Here is a 20828-nt window from a genome sequence, read left to right as displayed (position 1 = left end):
AGGGACAAGTGTAGAGACAAGTGTAGGGACAAGTGTAGCGACAAGTGTAGGGGCAAGTGTAGAGACAAGTGTAGGGACAAGTGTAGAGACAAGTGTAGAGACAAGTGTAGAGACAAGTGTAGGGACAAGTGTAGGGACAAGGGTAGAGACAAGTGTAGGGACAAGTGTAGGGACAAGTGTAGGGACAAGTGTAGAGACAAGTGTAGGGACAAGTGTAGAGACAAGTGTAGGGACAAGTGTAGGGACAAGTGTAGAGACAAGTGTAGGGACAAGTGTAGGGCAAGTGTAGAGACAAGTGTAAAGACAAGTGTAGAGACAAGCATAGGGACAAGTGTAGGGCAAGTGTAGAGACAAGTGTAGAGACAAGTGTAGGGACAAGTGTAGGGACAAGTGTAGGGACAAGGGTAGAGACAAGGGTAGGGACAAGTGTAGGGACAAGTGTAGGGACAAGTGTAGGGCAAGTGTAGAGACAAGTGTAGAGACAAGTGTAGGGACAAGTGTAGAGACAAGTGTAGAGACAAGTGTAGAGACAAGTATAGAGACAAGTGTAGGGACATGTGTAGGGACAAGTGTAGAGACAAGTGTAGAGACAAGTGTAGAGACAAGTGTAGGGACAAGTGTAGAGACAAGTGTAGAGACAAGTGTAGGGACATGTGTAGGGACATGTGTAAGGACAAGTGTAGAGACAAGTGTAGAGACAAGTGTAGGGACAAGTGTAGAGACAAGTGTAGGGACAAGTGTAGAGACAAGTGTAGGGACAAGTGTAGAGACAAGTGTAGGGACAAGTGTAGAGACAAGTGTAGAGACAAGTGTAGAGACAAGTGTAGGGACAAGTGTAGAGACAAGTGTAGGGGCAAGTGTAGAGACAAGTGTAAGGACAAGTGTAGAGACAAGTGTAGGGACAAGTGTAGAGACAAGTGTAGGGACAAGGGTAGAGACAAGGGTAGGGACAAGTGTAGAGACAAGTGTAGAGACAAGTGTAGGGACAAGGGTAGAGACAAGGGTAGGGACAAGTGTAGAGACAAGTGTAGAGACAAGTGTAGGGACAAGTGTAGGGACAAGGGTAGGGACAAGGGTAGGGACAAGGGTAGAGACAAGGGTAGGGACAAGTGTAGAGACAAGTGTAGGGACAAGTGTAGAGACAAGTGTAGGGACAAGTGTAGGGACAATTGTAGGGACAACTGTAGAGACAAGTGTAGAGACAAGTGTAGAGACAAGTGTAGGGACAAGTGTAGAGACAAGTGTAGGGACAATTGTAGGGACATGTGTAGGGACAAGTGTAGAGACAAGTGTAGAGACAAGTGTAGGGACAAGTGTGGGAACAAGTGTAGAGACAAGTGTAGAGACAAGTGTAGGGACAAGTGTAGGGACAAGTGTAGAGACAAGTGTAGGGACAAGTGTAGAGACAAGTGTAGGGACAAGTGTAGAGACAAGTGTAGAGACAAGTGTGGGGACAAGTGTAGGGACAAGTGTGGGGACAAGTGTGGGGACAAGTGTAGGGACAAGTGTGGGGACAAGTGTAGAGACAAGTGTGGGGACAAGTTTAGGTACATGTGTAGAGACAAGTGTGGGGACAAGTGTAGAGACAAGTGTAGGGACAAGTGTAGGTACAAGTGTAGGGACAAGTGTAGAGACAAGTGTAGAGACAAGTGTGGGGACAAGTTTAGGTACAAGTGTAGAGACAAGTGTAGAGACAAGTGTAGGGACAAGCGTAGAGACAAGCGTAGGGACAAGCGTAGGGACAAGCGTAGAGACAAGTGTAGGGTCAAGTGTAGGGACAAGTGTGGGAACAAGTGTAGGGACAAGTGTGGGGACAAGTGTGGAGACAAGTATAGAGACAAGTGTGGAGACAAGTGTGGGGACAAGTGTGGGGACAAGTGTGGGGACAAGTGTGGGGACAAGTATGGGGACAAGTGTAGGGACAAGCGTAGAGACAAGCGTGGGAACAAGTGTAGGGACAAGTGTGGGAACAAGTGTAGGGACAAGTGTGGGAACAAGTGTAGGGACAAGTGTGGGAACAAGTGTAGGGACAAGTGTGGGGACAAGCGTAGAGACAAGCATAGAGACAAGCGTAGGGACAAGTGTAGGGACAAGTGTGGGGACAAGTGTGGGGACAAGTGTGGGGACAAGTGTAGGGACAAGCGTAGAGACAAGCGTAGAGACAAGCGTAGGGACAAGTGTAGGGACAAGTGTGGGGACAAGTGTGGGGACAAGTGTGGGGACAAGTGTAGGGACAAGCGTAGAGACAAGCGTAGGGACAAGTGTAGAGACAAGTGTAGAGACAAGTGTAGGGACAAGTGTAGGGTCAAGTGTAGGGACAAGTGTAGAGACAAGTGTAGAGACAAGTGTGTAGACAAGTGTAGAGACAAGTGTAGAGACAAGTGTAGGGACAAGTGTGGGAAGAAGTGTGGGGACAAATGTAGAGACAAGTGTAGAGACAAGTGTGGGAACAAGTGTGGGAACAAGTGTGGGGACAAGTGTAGAGACAAGTGTAGGGACAAGGGTAGAGACAAGGGTAGGGACAAGTGTAGAGACAAGTGTAGAGACAAGTGTAGGGACAAGGGTAGGGACAAGTGTAGAGACAAGTGTAGAGACAAGTGTAGGGACAAGTGTAGGGACAAGTGTAGGGACAAGGGTAGGGACAAGGGTAGAGACAAGGGTAGGGACAAGTGTAGAGACAAGTGTAGGGACAAGTGTAGAGACAAGTGTAGGGACAAGTGTAGGGACAATTGTAGGGACAAGTGTAGAGACAAGTGTAGAGACAAGTGTAGGGACAAGTGTAGAGACAAGTGTAGGGACAATTGTAGGGACATGTGTAGGGACAAGTGTAGAGACAAGTGTAGAGACAAGTGTAGGGACAAGTGTGGGAACAAGTGTAGAGACAAGTGTAGAGACAAGTGTAGGGACAAGTGTAGGGACAAGTGTAGGGACAAGTGTAGAGACAAGTGTAGGGACAAGTGTAGAGACAAGTGTAGGGACAAGTGTAGAGACAAGTGTAGAGACAAGTGTGGGGACAAGTGTAGGGACAAGTGTGGGGGCAAGTGTGGGGACACGTGTAGGGACAAGTGTGGGGACAAGTGTAGAGACAAGTGTGGGGACAAGTTTAGGTACATGTGTAGAGACAAGTGTGGGGACAAGTGTAGAGACAAGTGTAGGGACAAGTGTAGGTACAAGTGTAGGGACAAGTGTAGAGACAAGTGTAGAGACAAGTGTGGGGACAAGTTTAGGTACAAGTGTAGAGACAAGTGTAGAGACAAGTGTAGGGACAAGCGTAGAGACAAGCGTAGGGACAAGCGTAGGGACAAGCGTAGAGACAAGTGTAGGGTCAAGTGTAGGGACAAGTGTGGGAACAAGTGTAGGGACAAGTGTGGGGACAAGTGTGGAGACAAGTATAGAGACAAGTGTGGAGACAAGTGTGGGGACAAGTGTGGGGACAAGTGTGGGGACAAGTGTGGGGACAAGTATGGGGACAAGCGTAGGGACAAGCGTAGGGACAAGCGTAGAGACAAGCGTGGGAACAAGTGTAGGGACAAGTGTGGGAACAAGTGTAGGGACAAGTGTGGGAACAAGTGTAGGGACAAGTGTGGGAACAAATGTAGGGACAAGTGTGGGGACAAGCGTAGAGACAAGCATAGAGACAAGCGTAGGGACAAGTGTAGGGACAAGTGTGGGGACAAGTGTGGGGACAAGTGTAGGGACAAGCGTAGAGACAAGCGTAGAGACAAGCGTAGGGACAAGTGTAGGGACAAGTGTGGGGACAAGTGTGGGGACAAGTGTGGGGACAATTGTAGGGACAAGCGTAGAGACAAGCGTAGGGACAAGTGTAGAGACAAGTGTAGAGACAAGTGTAGGGACAAGTGTAGGGTCAAGTGTAGGGACAAGTGTAGAGACAAGTGTAGAGACAAGTGTGTAGACAAGTGTAGAGACAAGTGTAGGGACAAGTGTGGAAAGAAGTGTGGGGACAAATGTAGAGACAAGTGTAGAGACAAGTGTGGGAACAAGTGTGGGAACAAGTGTGGGGACAAGTGTAGAGACAAGTGTAGAGACAAGTGTGGGGACAAGTGTAGGGACAAATGTGGGGACAAGTGTAGAGACAAGTCTGGGGACTAGTGTGGGGACAAGTGTAGGGACAAGTGTGGGGACAAGCGTAGAGACAAGTGTAGAGACAAGTGTAGGGACAAGTGTAGGACAAGTGTAAAGACAAGTGTAGGGACAAGGGTAGGGACAAGTGTAGGGACAAGTGTAGAGACAAGTGTAGAGACAAGTGTGGGGACAAGTTTAGGTACAAGTGTAGAGACAAGTGTAGAGACAAGTGTAGGGACAAGCGTAGAGACAAGCGTAGGGACAAACGTAGGGACAAGCGTAGAGACAAGTGTAGGGTCAAGTGTAGGGACAAGTGTGGGAACAAGTGTAGGGACAAGTGTGGGGACAAGTGTGGAGACAAGTATAGAGACAAGTATAGAGACAAGTGTGGGGACAAGTGTAGGGACAAGTGTGGGGACAAGTGTGGGGACAAGTGTGGGGACAATTTTGGGTCAAGTGTAGGGACAAGCGTAGAGACAAGTATAGGGACAAGTGTAGAGACAAGTATAGGGACAAGTGTAGGGACAAGTGTAGGGACAAGTGTAGAGACAAGTGTAGGGACAAGTGTAGGGACAAGTGTAGAGACAAGTGTAGGGACAAGTGTAGAGACAAGTGTAGGGACAAGTGTAGGGACAAGTGTAGGGACAAGTGTAGAGACAAGTGTAGGGACAAGTGTAGAGACAAGTGTAGGGACAAGTGTAGGGACAAGTGAAGAGACAAGTGTAGAGACAAGTGTAGAGACAAGTGTAAGGACAAGTGTAGAGACAAGTGTAGAGACAAGTGTAGGGACAAGTGTAGAGACAAGTGTAGAGACAAGTGTAGAGACAAGTGTAGGGACAAGTGTAGAGACAAGTGTAGAGACAAGTGTAGAGACAAGGGTAGGGACAAGGGTAGAGACAAGTGTAGGGACAAGTGTAGGGACAAGTGTAGGGACAAGTGTAGAAACAAGTGTAGGGACAAGCGTAGAGACAAGCGTAGGGACAAGCGTAGAGACAAGCGTAGAGACAAGCGTAGGGACAAGCGTAGAGACAAGCGTAGAGACAAGCGTGGGGACAAGTGTGGGAACAAGTGTAGAGACAAGTGTAGGGACAAGTGTAGGGACAAGTGTAGAGACAAGTGTAGAGACAAGTGTAGGGACAAGTGTAGGGACAAGGGTAGAGACAAGTGTAGGGACAAGTGTGGGGACAAGTGTGGGGACAAGTGTAGGGACAAGTGTAGGGACAAGTGTGGGGACAAGTGTGGGGACAAGTGTGGGGACAAGTGTAGGGACAAGCGTAGAGTCAAGCGTAGGGACAAGCGTAGGGACAAGCGTAGAGACAAGCGTAGAGACAAGTGTAGGGACAAGTGTAGGGTCAAGTGTAGGGACAAGTGTAGAGACAAGTGTGTAGACAAGTGTGTAGACAAGTGTAGAGACAAGTGTAGAGACAAGTGTAGGGACATGTGTAGGGACAATTGTAGGGACAAGTGTGGGGACAAGTGTAGGGACAAGTGTGGGGACAAGTGTAGAGACAAGTGTGGGAACAAGTGTGGGGACAAGTTTAGGTACAAGTGTAGAGACAAGTGTAGAGACAAGTGTAGAGACAAGTGTAGAGACAAGTGTAGGGACAAGGGTAGGGACAAGTGTAGGGACAAGTGTAGGACAAGTGTAAAGACAAGTGTAGGGACAAGGGTAGGGACAAGTGTAGGGACAAGTGTAGAGACAAGTGTAGGGACAAGTGTAGGGACAAGTGTAGGGACACGTGTAGGGGCAAGTGTAGGGGCAAGTGTAGAGACAAGTGTAGAGACAAGTGTAGAGACAAGTGTAGGTGTTGTGAATGTCAGTTATGCTTTTGCTGCTGTGAGGCTCCCTCTTGTGGCCAGGAATGGTTTGGTCAGGGACCAGGTGTGTTGAGCAATGGGCGTTTCCATTGCTAACTCTCTGCCTATTTAAACCCTGGTCTGCTGGCAGGCTATGCCGGATGTCAGTTGTTCTTTGTTCACCAGCCTGCTTCATCCTGCTCCAGATCACATCTACCCCAGATAAGTGCTTGGCTTTTTATTTGTTGTTTGGTTCTTTTTGCTCTTATCTGAGTTTGTCATTTGCTGTGGTTGTTTTCAGTTTATTTGCATGCAGGGATCTTCCCTCTCAGTTGCTTAGCTGGGAAGCTCCCTGCAGCTATGTTTGGAGTATTGCTCCTATAAGTCCATGTGTTTGTTGCTTCTTGAATGTGTAATGATCCCTGCTTTCTGCTCATTGGTATGACAAGAGCGCCTGGTATAGGACGGAGTTCAGATCTAGCGATCTGAGGGCCTTTTTGTACTATCAGGTTTTTGGATTTTTGTAGGGTTTTTCTCTGGCCACCATCAGCCCCTTTCCTGTCCTTTCCTATTTAGTCAGTAGGGCCTCACCTTTTTCTAATCCTATCATCTACCTGTGTATTGTGTTTTCCTATATCACCGCAGTCTTTGAATGTGGGGGGCTTGCTATTCTTTATCTATTTTCTGAGGCAGAGAGTTATTCATCTTTCCTTCCTTTAGGATAGTTAGTTCTCCGGCTGGGTTCGCGGTGCACAGGATGTTAGTTCACCCCTCGGCTACTTCTAGTGTTGATGGTTAGTAAGGGGATGGCGGCCAGATTAGTTGCCAATGCTCTTGTCACCTTTTACCAATGATTTATTGTGGTCTTCCAAGGTTCTGGATCATAACATGTAGGGACAAGCATAGGGACAAGTGTAGAGACAAGTGTCGCGGGCGGAGGAGGGGATGCTGCGCTCACCCACTGCTCGGGTCCGGCTGCTGCTCGCTCGGTCGGTGGCTCGAGCGGTGGGCCGGATCCCGGGGACTCGAGCGGCGCTCCTCGCCCGTGAGTGAAAGGGGGGGTGGTTTGGTTTAGGGATATTTTCCGTGACGCCACCCACGGTTGTGGTGAGGTTGTGACACCACTGCTGCTCTGGACGGGGATCCCGGGAGCGATGACAGGGAGCAGCTTGGATGTTGTTTCTCCCCTCCGTGGGTAGGGGGGTTGGTTGTCCCGGGGCCCGGTGAGGGTGTTAGGGATGGCAGGCGGGTTACGGGGCCTGGTGAGGTGCAGGGTCGCGGGGCCAGCGCAGTGCCGCACGGCACGGTGGTACTCACTCAGCCAGTAATTTACACGGAGTCTCTGGTCAAACAAACGGCTGGATGGACGGGTCCCACAGACGGCTGCGGTAGTTCTCCCAGTAGGTTGGTGGTGACTGCCTTTCCCTGCACCTGTGTTGTGTTTATGGTTCCAATGGGTTCCCACCGGTAACCCGCTCCCCAGCTTGGATGGATGCTGAGGGAGCCCCTTTTGCCCGCAGGCTCTGGCCCTGGGAACTGTAGCCTTGGCGGTGACTGTGTTTCCCTTCACGGTGTGAGCTGTTGCCTTCAATTGGGTTTTGACTGCTGGGAAACCCCGGAGGTTCCCTTCGCTAACGGATTTGACCAGTTTTACGGCGACTCCTAGCCTGGTCGTGGTCCGTAGGCCCTGCCGAATGGGGCTGGCTTCTCTTCACTCCCCGATCCGGCACTGGCGGGCCACCACCCGTCCCCGGTCCTTACGGGTCACTCCAATCAGCCTCTCCTGCAGACGGTCACCACCGTCTGCCAACCTTGCTGTATGTGCCCGGGCCACGCACCCGGACACGGTCAGTCTCCTCTACTGCCACTTCACTCTCCAAAACTAATCTGAAAACTCCCCTTCCTTTTCCCGCCTCCAGGACTGTGAACTCCTCGGTGGGCGGGGTCAATCGCCTGGCCCACCCTCTGGTGTGGACATCAGCCCCTGGAGGGAGGCAACAAGGATTTGTGTTTGACCTAGATGTGCCTAGCCGGGGTGTGGGGTGTGTTGTAGTACCTGTGACGTCCTGGCTTGTCCAGGGCGCCACACAAGCGTAGAGACAAGCGTAGGGACAAGCGTAGGGACAAGCTTAGGGACAAGCGTACGGAGCTGCTGGAGAGTACCAGGGAGCATGCACAGAAACAAACGTTAGTGGTGACAGAAATTTATCAGATGAGCTAGTGGGTGCAACCTATTTGAGAGCAGTTTTTGACAGGAGTGACTCCAGTGGTGACCAGTTGTGAAAGAGGACCTTGTGAGAGAAAGAATCTAACTGGAAACATGGTAAGAGGGTACCACTCAAGGAGCAGCCTTTGTATGTAATCACTGTCTGTGGTAAGGGGCAGGGAACACAAGGAAACATGTTGACCTGTGAATTCTGGTGTCACGAAGAAGAAAGAGGAATAATTTAATTTGCCTTAGTGCGGGAACCATAGCATTACTTTGGTGATAGCAGGGGACAGGGGCTCCAATACAGTCCTTAACTCTAGGGAACCTTAAACTATGCCTAACCTCAGGGTTACTCCTGATGGTGGAGATGCCCGAGTTATGCTCCTTACAAATGCTTCTCTGATATCCCCCTCCTACCATGGAATGACAAGCCAGTAGTATGATGGAAAATAGATAAAAACAGACAAGGGAAAACCTAAACGTGGACACACTGCACAAACACAGGAATAGACAATGGGAGACACAGGAGGAGTAAAGCAAGGGTAAGAAGGTAACAATAAAAAGGCTACAAGGGTTAAAATACAGAACTCTACTCAGGAACACGTATAACAAATACCAAATAATCTGCATCACAACACCTCACCAGACCAACTAAGATAAACTATAGCTGGCATAGGTGGAAGAATCCAGCCAGCATATATAGCAGGTGAGCAGTTATTATTTGCTGTATTTTCTTAACTTATTGTGTTTATGTTCCAGCAGCCAATCAGAGCTCAGAAACCATCCACAACGTTCAGACACGAGGGCTTGAGTCATTGGCTGCCTAAATCATATGTCGCTCTGCAGGGGGCACATGAGCTGCTGGTGTCGGGGGGCACATGAGCTGCTGGTGTCGGGGGGCACATGAGCTGCTGGTGCCGGGGGGCACATGAGCTGCTGGTGTCGGGGGGCACATGAGCTGCTGGTGTCGGGGGCACATAAGCTGCTGGTGTCGGGAGCACATGAGCTGCTGGTGTCGGGGACACATGAGCTGCTGGTGTCGGGGGCACATAAGCTGCTGGTGTCGGGGGCACATGAGCTGCCAGTGTCGGGGGGCACATAAGCTGCTGGTGTCGGGGGGCACATGAGCTGCTGGTGTTGGGGGCACATGAGCTGCTGGTGTCGGGGGCACATGAGCTGCTGGTGTCGGGGGCACATGAGCTGCCGGTGTCGGGGGGGCACATGAGCTGCCGGTGTCGGGGGGCACATGAGCTGCCGGTGTCGGGGGCACATAAGCTGCTGGTGTCGGGGGCACATAAGCTGCTGGTGTCGGGAGCACATGAGCTGCTGGTGTCGGGGACACATGAGCTGCTGGTGTCGGGGGCACATAAGCTGCTGGTGTCGGGGGCACATGAGCTGCCAGTGTCGGGGGGCACATAAGCTGCTGGTGTCGGGGGGCACATGAGCTGCCAGTGTCGGGGGGCACATGAGCTGCCAGTGTCGGGGGTTCATGTGTACAAAGAGCCCATTAGAGCTATCAATAGGTCGCTAAGATGTGACAATGTGTGTGTGTGGCTCAGTTCTCACATCGAGGATTTACCTCTGACCCTCCGACTTCTGGTGCAGATGAGTCACGGATGGTCGGAAGGATTAGACCCTGCGTGCGTAATCCGGAGTAATCTCACTGGCTCTGATTCACTGTTGCCTCTGTAGCTGTTTTTTCTCTACTTTCATGTGTTTTGCTCCTTTTTTTGGTTTTCACCTAATTGCTATTTTCGCCTTTTTGACGTCTTCTTTATGTGCCTGCTGCTTTCTCTTCTGCTTTGTAGTTTAGAAATTCCAAATCTTTTTATCCGATTCATGAATGGCGACTTTGGCACATACAGTATTTGAGCTAAAACCAAAGCTCAGGATTTGGCGCTACCCCACTGCAGCCCCCCTGGGGTGTTTTTTTAGTACACCAAAATTTTAATGAAACTTTTTGCATTTTTTGATGATATTGAGTGGAAATAACAGCTCATCACAGCGAGAAAGACATTTTTTTTTAATGTGTGTCATTCATGAATTTGGTGTAAAAAACAACAGCTAAGGTGACAAGACAAAAAATGCAAAGTGGCATCAACAATATCACAAATGATGAAGTAGGTCGCACTCACCCAAGACCTGGAGGTTGAAGGTGTCCTCCGAGCTCTTCTCTCTTCTCACGCTGTAAGTGGTGACCTTGTACTGACCGTGGTCGCCGGGCTTCACACCGTACAGCTGCAGGCTGCCATTGCCGGACAGCGAGCAGTGCGGTCTCGTCTCGTTACAGTCTTGTCTGTTACAATATTCGCTCACTTTCGCCAGTTGTTGGAGGAATCCGCCCTCAGCCTTGAATGTCCAGACAATCTGGTTACACAGAGAGCCGCCGGTGTACTGGAGATTCGTGTACTGGGGAAGCACTATGGTCTCACCACCGGCGGCAGACACATTGTGGATGAGGGCTGGAAGGGAAGGAGGCCCAAATCAGAAGCAGACAAACCACAGCTGACAACAACCGCAGCAAGGGCTTACAATATAGAGATACCGGAGAGGACGCCATAATGGAGCCAACAAGAATAATGTGACTTCTATAGCACCATCATATTCCACTGCACTTTATAACAAGCAGGGCATGTACAGACATTACACAGTAACACATAGACCGCCAGTTACAGGAGGAGCGAGGGTCCGGCCCACAGGCTACAATCTATAAGGAAACGTGGGACACAATAGGTAGATCATGTTCATCGTGTACAGTCCCGACATGGCTATATTAAATAGGAGTCTTCATATACAGCTGCAGGAGCCATCGGCCAGGATCTGTCTATACAGGTACCAGGAGCGACTGGTGCAGGAGGGTGTGGAGACAGATGAACAAGATGGAGCATAATCTGAGGAAAAGTGAGGGAGGGGGAACAGAGATGTGTTTGTAGAGCACGCTTAAAAATATGGGGGTCTGGTAAAGAAGTGCATTCCAGGTCACTGATGCAGCACGAGAGAAGTCCTAAAGATGTAGGTGTAAGATTCAGATTATAGAGGATGAAAGTCTTAGGCAGAGATGAGGAGATGTAGGGTGGTGCAATACTATCGTGAGGACAGGTACGAGACAGACAGAGATGAGGAGGAGATGTAGGGAGGTGCAGAACTGTGGAGAGGACGGGTAGGTGATGGACAGAGATGAGGGAGGAGATGTAGGGCGGTGCAGAATTGTGGAGAGGACAGGTAGGTGATGGACAGAGATGAGGAGATGTAGGCTGGTGTAGAACTGTGGAGAGCACAGGTAGGTGATAGACAGAAATGAGAAGGAGATGTAGGACGGTGCAGAACTGTGGAGAGCACAGGTAGGTGATAGACAGAAATGAGAAGGAGATGTAGGACGGTGCAGAGCTGTGGAGAGGACAGGTAGGTGATAGACAGAGATGAGGGATGAGATATATGGGGGTGCAGAGCTGTGGAGAGGACAGGTAGGGGATAGACAGAGATGAGGGATGAGATATATGGAGGTGCAGAACTGTGGAGAGGACGCGTAGGTGATGGACAGAGATGAGGGAGGAGATGTAGGGCGGTGCAGAATTGTGGAGAGGACAGGTAGGTGATGGACAGAGATGAGGAGATGTAGGCTGGTGTAGAACTGTGGAGAGCACAGGTAGGTGATAGACAGAAATGAGAAGGAGATGTAGGACGGTGCAGAACTGTGGAGAGGACAGGTAGGTGATAGACAGAGATGAGGGAGGAGATGTAGGGTGGTGCAGAACTGTGAAGAGGATGAGTAGATGATAGAGATGAGGGAGGAGATGTAGGGAGGTGCAGAACTGTGAAGAGGACAGGTAGGTGGGGACAGAGATGAGAAGGAGATGTAAGGTGGTGTAGAACTGTGGAGAGGACGGGTAGGTGATGCACAGAGATGAGGAGGAGATGTAGGGCGGTGCTGAATTGTGGAGAGGACAGGTAGGTGATGGACAGAGATGAGCAGGAGATGTAGGCCAGTGTAGAACTGTGGAGAGCACGGGTAGGTGATAGACAGAAATGAGAAGGAGATGTAGGATGGTGCAGAACTGTGGAGAGGACAGGTAGGTGATAGACAGAGATGAGGGAGGAGATGTAGGGTGGTGCAGAACTGTGGAGAGGATGGGTAGGTGATGTACAGAGATGAGGGAGGAGATGTAGGGTGGTGCAGCACTGTGGAGAGGACGGGTAGGTGATGTACAGAGATGAGGTAGGAGATGTAGGGCGGTGAAGCACTGTGGAGAGGATGGGTATGTGATGTACAGAGATGAGGGAGGATATGTAGAGCGGTGCAGCACTGTGGAGAGGACGGGTAGGTGATGTACAGAGATGAGGGAGGAGATGTAGGGTGGTGCAGCAATGTGAAGGGGAGAGGACAGGTAGGTGATAGACACAGATGAGAAGGAGATGTAGGGCAGTGCAGAACTGTGGAGAGGACGAGTAGGTGATAGACAGAGATGAGGGAGGAGATGTAGGGTGGTGCAGAACTGTGGAGAGGACAGGTTGGTGATAGACAGAGATGAGGAGATATAGGGTGATGCAGAACTGTGGAGAGGACGGGTAGATGATAGACATAGATGAGGGAGGAGATGTAGGGTGGTGCAGCACTGTGAAGAGGACAGGTAGGTGATAGACAGAGATGAGAAGAAGATGTAGGGCGGTGCAGAACTGTGGAGAGGACGAGTAGGTTGTAGACAGAGATGAGGGAGGAGATGAAGGGTGGTGCAGAACTGTGGAGAGAACAAGTAGGTGATGGACAGAGATGAGAAGAAGATGTAGGGCGGTGCAGAACTGTGGAGAGGACGAGTAGGTTGTAGACAGAGATGAGGGAGGAGATGAAGGGTGGTGCAGAACTGTGGAGAGAACAAGTAGGTGATGGACAGAGATGAGAAGAAGATGTAGGGCGGTGCAGAACTGTGGAGAGGACGAGTAGGTTGTAGACAGAGATGAGGGAGGAGATGAAGGGTGGTGCAGAACTGTGGAGAGAACAAGTAGGTGATGGACAGAGATGAGAAGGAGATGTAGGGTGGTGCAGAACTGTGGAGAGGACGGGTAGGTGATAGAGATGAGGGAGGAGATGTAGGGTGGTGCAGCACTGTGGAGGAGATGGGTAGCTGATAAAGGTGAGGAGATGTAGAATGGTATAAAAAAGCAAAAAAGAATATCATTACTTACAGCAAGATGGAATTGCAGCTGTATATTGCTCAGGCCAAAAGACTACTACTACTCCAGCAGGATACAGCTAAACCCCCACTAAGTGGAGGCATCACAGGTGCAGGAGGAGCCAATCACACTCACTTCCAAATATGGAGAAGGCAATTGCTGGATGGTAAAACTGCACACTAATGGCTTGCATAGAGCACTGTTCACACTAGCAGACGCACAGTCAAAAACCTATGCAAGCCATCAGTGTGCAGTTTTACCATCCAGCAATCGTCTCCTCCATGTTTTGGAAGTATGTGTGATTTGCTCCTCCTGCACCTGTGATGCCTCCACTTAGTGGGGGTTTAGCTGTATCCTGCTGGAGTAGTAGTCTTTTGGCCTGAGCAATATACAGCTGCAATTCCATCTTGCTGTAAGTAGAGATGTAGAATGGTGCAGAACTGTGGAGAGGACAGGTAGCTGATAAAGATGAGGAGGAGATGTAGGGCGGTGCAGTACTGTGGAGAAGACAGGTAGGTGATAGACAAAGATGAGGGAGGAGATGTAGGGTGTTGCAGCACTGTGGAGAGGACGGGTAGCTGATAAAGATGAGGAGGAGATGTAGAGTGGTGCAGAACTGTGGAGAGGATGGGTAGCTAATAAAGATGAGGAGGAGATGTAGAGTGGTGCAGAACTGTGGAGAGGACGGGTAGGTAATAGAGAGAGATGAGGGAGGAGATGAAGGGTGGTGCAGAACTGTGGAGAGGACGGGTAGCTAATAAAGATGAGGAGGAGATGTAGAGTGGTGCAGAACTGTGGAGAGGATGGGTAGCTGATAAAGATGAGGAGGAGATGTAGAGTGGTGCAGAACTGTGGAGAGGACGGGTAGCTGATAAAGATGAGGAGGAGATGTAGAGTGGTGCAGAGCTGTGGAGAGGACGGGTAGCTGATAAAGATGAGGAGATGTAGAATGGTGCAGAGCTGTGGAGTTGAGGGGTAGGTAATAAATAGAGATGAGGAGATGTAGAGTGGTGCAGAACTGTGGAGAGGACGGGTAGCTGATAAAGATGAGGAGGAGATGTAGAGTGGTGCAGAAATGTGGAGAGGACGGGTAGCTGATAAAGATCAGGAGGAGATGTAGAGTGGTGCAGAGCTGTGGAGAGGACGGGTAGCTGATAAAGATGAGGAGATGTAGAATGGTGCAGAGCTGTGGAGTTGAGGGGTAGGTAATAAATAGAGATGAGGAGATGTAGAGAGGTGCAGAACTGTGGAGAGGACGGGTAGCTGATAAAGATGAGGAGATGTAGAACGGTGCAGAGCTGTGGACATGAGTGGTAGGTAATAAATAGAGATGAGGAGATGTAGAGTGGTGCAGAACTGTGGAGAGGACGGGTAGCTGATAAAGATGAGGAGATGTAGAACGGTGCAGAGCTGTGGACATGAGTGGTAGGTAATAAATAGAGATGAGGAGATGTAGAGAGGTGCAGCACAGTAGAGAGGACTAGTAGTTTATCTATATGTATATGAGGGTGAAGTAGTAGCTTACTTCACAAATACAGATACTGGGCTGAAAACCGTTCTCGCAGTCGATTCAGTAGGTATGAAAAGTTATTAATATTGAGCGGTACATAAGTCACATGAATACAGCAGGCATACCTCCGGCCTCAGGATTTCGGGGCACTCGTAAGACATATTTTGTTTTAGTTGTGGGACATACATATGAGCCCCAAATTAATATCTGCCAACTAGAACATACGAGACACTTCATGTTTACTATCTATGATCTGCTAAAATCATGATAGGAAATATGATGGCAATATCTTCCGCATGGGTGCTCAGAGGCAGAGTTATGAGGAAAATTACAATTCCATAATTGGATCCTGAAGCCACATGCCCTGTCCGGCCCTGTCAGAGGTCATCAGAGGGTGGTGGTGTGTGGGGGAGGGTTCTGTGGGCTTCACATAGTGAATAAAAGCAAATGCCACATTATAACCTTGGCCAATACTTAGAGGAATACATGCTGTGTATAGGATTATCCACATTCTTCTGCAGTGCCTCTCCTGTATCTGAGCCATATCTGTAGTGCTGGCATCCCTGTGCTCCCTGCGTAGCACTCACCACTGAGGCCACCGTGCACATGTTTCCCGGCGTCTTCCTCCTCCACGTCTGCGCTCCCTGCTTCCTTCTGAGGCCTGTGCATGCGGTGTAGATTCGGGAGTGTTCCCGTGGCGTGTGCATGCTTGCCACTGCTTCTTTCTTAAAGGGCCAGCGCATTGCTCCCAGGAAGTGCCTCTCAGCAGATCGCTGAAAGGCACTGGGTACATAAGGCCAGCTCCCACTATTGGAGTTGCCTGATCAACGTGGTTAGTTAGCTAGAGTTCATGTACCCTATCCAGCTAGTTGGCAGGTTCCCTTGTCTGCTGTGCCCAGCAGTGTGCTATTTCCTCCAGGCTATCCTCGTGGCTTGTACCACACCAGAGACTGTGCTTGTCCATTTCGGCCATGCCTCGAGCCCAGCTACCCCAGTGGCTTACACTACACCAGTGACTGTGCCTGTCTGCCCTGGCCGTGCCTCGAGCATCAACCACTCCGGTGGCTTACTACGCTATAGACTGTGCCTATAACACCTGGCCGTGCCTCGAGCCTCAACCACTCCAGTGGCTTACTACACTATAGACTGTGCCTATACCACCTGGCCGTGCCTCGAGCCTCAACCACTCCGGTGGCTTACTACGCTATAGACGGTGCCTATACCACCTGGCTGTGTCTTGAGCCTCAACCACTCCAGTGGCTTACTACGCTATAGACTGTGCCTATACCACCTGGCCATGCCTCGAGCCTCAGCTACCCGAGGGACTTACACCACAACAGAGACTGTGCCTATCCACCCCGGCGTGCCTCCTGCCTTAGCTGCCCAGTGGTCCTAGCCACGTCAGTGACTGCTGTTCCATCCTGGTTATGCCACTTGCCCCAGCCTGTCTGCTCCTGTCTCTGTCGTTGCCCTAGGGGTCAGCTGCCACAGTCCCAGTCCCTGCCCTGGGAGTAGCATCTAGGTGCTACTTAGCCAAGCCCCTCCCACATAAAAGAGTAGGCTCGGGGTTCCCTGTGGTCGAGTGGGTCACCACTTTACCATCTGCAGTGGCGAGCGTTACAATATCTGTGATCCGGTGTAGTAATGCTCGCTGCCACCACCAATCGTTTCTAGGTAGACTGGACACCCGTTACTGATACTGTGGCACCCTGGACAAGCCAGGGGCCACAGGTAACTACACCACCACACCCTACACCCTGGTTAGGCACATCTAAGCCAGACACAAAACCCTTGTTGCCTTCCTCCAGGGGCTGATGTCCACACCAGGGGGAGGAGCCAGGTGGTTGGTCTCCGCCCACCGAGGAGTTCACAGTCCTGGAGGCAGGAAAAGGAAGTTCAGTTAAGCTAGGGAAGTGAAGGAGTGAAGAGTTGAGTTTTGACAGTGAAAGTGGAAGGAGGGAAAGTGAGGAGTAGTGAAGTGGCAAAAGAGCAGACTGAAGTGAGTCCGGGTGTGTGGCCCGGACAGAGCAGCAAGGTTGGCAGACGGTGGTGACCGTCTGCAGGAGTGGCCTATTGGAGTTTGCCGTAAGGACCGTGGACGGGCGGTGGCCCGGCGGTATCGGACCGGTACACAAGGAGAAGCCAGCACCATTGGCAGGGGCTTTTCGGACCCCGGCAAGGCTAGGAGTCGCCGTGAATTTGCCAAATCCGTTAGTGAAAGGGAACCCCCTGGGTTTCCAAACAGTCAAGTCCCGACAGAAGGCAACCGTCCAACCGTGAAGGGGAGACACCGCCACCGCCAAGGGCAACCGTTTCCCAGGGCCAGCGCCTGCGGGCAAAAGGGGCTCCTCCGGCCCACATCCAAGTCGGGGAGCGGGTTACCGGTGGGAACCCATCGGAATCAACATAGAACATAGGTGCAGGGAGAGACAGTCATCACTAACCTACGGAGAAGAAACAACCGTAGCCGTCTGGGGGACCCGTCCATCCAGCCGTGTGTTTTACCGAGAACTGTGTCATCGTCTCAGGCTGAGTGAGTACCCCCGTGCCGTGCGGCACAGCGCTGCCCCTGTGACCCTGCACCTCACCAGGCCCCGCAACCCGCCTGCCATCCAGCCCTACCCCATCACCGGGCCCCGGGACAACCAACCCCCTACCCACGGAGGGGAGAAATGACAACAAAGCTGCTCCCAGTCACCGCTCCCGGGATCCCCGTCTAGAGCAGCGGTGGTGTCACCAAAATCATCTCAACCGTGGGTGGCGTCATGGACAATAAACCCCCACAATCAAATCCCCTTTTCACTCACGGGCGAGGAGCGCCGCTCGAGTCCCCGGGATCTGGCCCACCACTCGAGCCACCACCGAGCAGCAGCAGCGGCCGCAGCAGCAGCGGCCGTCGGACCCGAGCAGTGGGAGAGCGCAGCGTCCCCTCCTCCGCCCGCGACAACTTGGCGTCACGAACAGGATCCTACTGTTCTACCGACTGGTGGAAGTGCGCCTTGTGTGACCGCCAGAGGTGTCCGGCCGAAAAATTTCAGAAGCCGCCATCTTTGGCGCGAAAAGTTCCCGCTCGAGCGTCTCCTCGAGTAGTGGAGGCGCGAAGGCCAAAACCCCGCCCCTGTAGAGGAGGAGCCGAAAAGAGGCTAAGGGAGACGGAATGGCGGCTGGCCGCATGTGAGCGTGGCTATAAAATCGGGGACGCCAGGACCCTGCGGCCATCTTGTTCCTGGGAGAGGCCGCCAGCAAGATGTATATGCCGTTCCGTAGCACCGTAGCCCCCGCGCCTGGAACCGCGACGTGGGTGGAGATCCGGACCGCGCAGCTCTACCAGAGGCTGCAGGTTAAGATGCAGCTCCTCTTAGAGGAGTGGGAGACCGACATGACGGAGGTCATAGCGACCGTGCGGAGACGCGAGGAGGAAGTAGCGGAAGGGAGGGTGAGTGACCCACGCCCCGGTACCCCAAAAGGGTCGGTCATCGCGGCTGCGGGACCCGGTCTGAACCCCCTCGCCCTACTGCCTCCTTCGCCATCCGTCCCGGCTGCCGTGACCCCGCCACTAGGCCCGCTACCACCGCAACCGGTAGCTATACCCAGCATGTCCGCCCAGGCGGACCGACCTGTAGCCGGAGCTCGTAGCCGACCGGATGTGCTGCCGTGGAAAGCCCCGAAGCCTGAACCGGAGGCACCTACAGAGACTTCCCCCAAGCCGGAGCCGACAGGCCGCTCCATGCCGAAGGCCCAGCGGAAGAGGGCCCCTGTGCCCATCCCCCACACCTCGGCTGAGGTTGCGCCGGGTTGTCGCTGCAAGGCGGCGTCCCAGGCCAAGTCACCGCGGGACCTTCCGCCCAGATCACCAGCAGTGGGCAGCGTCCAGAAGGTCTCGCGGGGCCCGACGCGTGCGCCGGAGCTCGCAGCAGCACCATATTGGGACAGGGAGCCTACACCGTTGGGCTCGGAGATCGCGGAGAGGGAGAAGAAGAAGGCGGAACTGGTGGCCCGCACAATCAGAGAGAAGGAGAACCTGAGGCAGGCGACCTTTCGAGTCCAGGGCCCCCTGTATGAAGGGCAGGTGAGGCGATTTGATGTCCGCTGGGGCTTTGGTTTCATATACGAACCGGGCCTGGAGGCCGAAGTTTTCATAGCCCGGCGGGATGTTAATGCTCACCTGCCAGAGGAGCACCCCGGTCGTAATCTGATGCCGGGCGACTTGGTTCAGTACACCCGGCACTGTGGGGAGAGGGGGTGGTTTGCGCTGGATGCGAAGCTGAGGGGCAGCCAGGAGGCCCGTGTGAGCACCGCACCCCCTCCCTCAGGTGACGCCGAGGAATCCGAGTGATGGCAGCGGAGCACCGTTGTCACCGTCCCCGTTGGGACCACCAGTGTGTGTTAAAGTTTGGAAAGTTTTGCAAAAGATGATAAGTGAATGAAACCGATGAAGTCACCTGATTGTTCACCTTGATTTGGAACCGGTCGTAGCCGGCAACTGGTCCCCGTTGGGACCCCCTTCACCACTTTACATAGGAACTACTATCAACATGCCTGAGAACTTGCAGGGCAACCACAAACTTGTGGCCTGTAAATAATTATTTTGTTACAGCTCCCACCGTTGCCGCCTCCGGAGAGGCAGATTGGAGGAAGGGCCCGCAGTGGAGTAGGCTGGGGTCCAGCCACCACCGGAACCGGTGGCAATCCTCTTGGGGTTTCAGGGGCTCCCCATGGACGTGGGTCCCCTGAAAAGGACAGAACCTGCTCGGGCAACTTGTGCAGGACTGGGGTCAAGGGGTGCTGCCTGTTTGCTTAGGGGCAGGTTAGGTCAGGTTGCTTGGGTGGGAGAGAGTGGAAGCCGTAACCGTTTACCGTTGCAACGTTTAAGTAAGAGTACCTCCCGATGTGGGAAGATGTTATTATAATTGTATGTCTCTTACCGTTATTTATGTCTTTTTCAGTTGGTGAAAATAAAACCGGTGATGGACGGGCAGCCCGCGGATGGTCTGCATTTTGCTAAGGGGGAATGTGGCGCCCTGGACAAGCCAGGGGCCACAGGTAACTACACCACCACACCCTACACCCCGGTTAGGCACATCTAAGCCAGACACAAAACCCTTGTTGCCTTCCTCCAGGGACTGATGTCCACACCAGGGGGCGGAGCCAGGAGGTTGGTCTCCGCCCACCGAGGAGTTCACAGTCCTGGAGGCAGGAAAAGGAAGTTCAGTTAAGCTAGGGAAGTGAAGGAGTGAAGAGTTGAGTTTTGACAGTGAAAGTGGAAGGAGAGAAAGTGAGCAGTAGTGAAGTGGCAAAAGAGCAGACTGAAGTGAGTCCGGGTGTGTGGCCCGGACGGAGCAGCAAGGTTGGCAGACGGTGGTGACCGTCTGCAGGAGTGGCCTATCGGGGTTTGACATAAGGACCGTGGACGGGCGGTGGCCCGGCGGTACCGGACCGGTACACAAGGAGAAGCCAGCACCATTGGCAGGGGCTTTTCAGACCCCGGCAAGGCTAGGAGTCGCCGTGAATTTGCTAAATCCGTTAGTGAAGGGGACCCCCTGGGTTTCCAAACAGTCAAGTCCCAACAGAAGGCAACCGTCCAACCGTGAAGGGGAGACACCGCCACCGCCAAGGGCAACCGTTTCCCAGAGCCAGCGCCTGCGGGCAAAAGGGGCTCCTCCGGCCCACATCCAAGTCGGGGAGCGGGTTACCGGTGGGAACCCATCGGAATCAACATAGAACATAGGTGCAGGGAGAGACAGTCATCACTAACCTACGGGGAAGAAACAACCACAGCCGTCTGGGGGACCCGTCCATCCAGCCGTGTGTTTTACCGAGAACTGTGTCATCGTCTCAGGCTGAGTGAGTACCCCCGTGCCGCGCGGCACAGCACTGCTCCTGCAACCCTGCACCTCACCAGGCCCCGCAACCCGCCTGCCATCCAGCCCTACCCCATCACCGGGCCCCGGGACAACCAACCCCCTACCCACGGAGGGGAGAAATAACAACAAAGCTGCTCCCAGTCACCGCTCCCGGGATCCCCGTCTAGAGCAGCGGTGGTGTCCCTACAATCACCAC

The 20828-nt window shown here is 52.4% G+C and overlaps 1 protein-coding gene across 1 annotated transcript in view; it reads right to left on the bottom strand.

Moving 5' to 3' along the window:
* Nucleotides 1–20828, bottom strand: part of LOC142280597 (uncharacterized) — a 56558-nt gene that overhangs the window by 22737 nt on the left and 12993 nt on the right. Inside the window, exon 2 of the mRNA XM_075332757.1 lies at nt 10225–10551. Within this exon, the coding sequence (XP_075188872.1) occupies nt 10225–10551 (327 nt within the window). The remainder of the gene's footprint in view (nt 1–10224; nt 10552–20828) is intronic.

The sequence above is a fragment of the Anomaloglossus baeobatrachus genome, chromosome 2 (assembly GCF_048569485.1).
Source record: "Anomaloglossus baeobatrachus isolate aAnoBae1 chromosome 2, aAnoBae1.hap1, whole genome shotgun sequence".
NCBI classification, from domain to species: domain Eukaryota; kingdom Metazoa; phylum Chordata; class Amphibia; order Anura; family Aromobatidae; genus Anomaloglossus; species Anomaloglossus baeobatrachus.
This window is presented reverse-complemented; position numbering and strand designations above follow the sequence as displayed.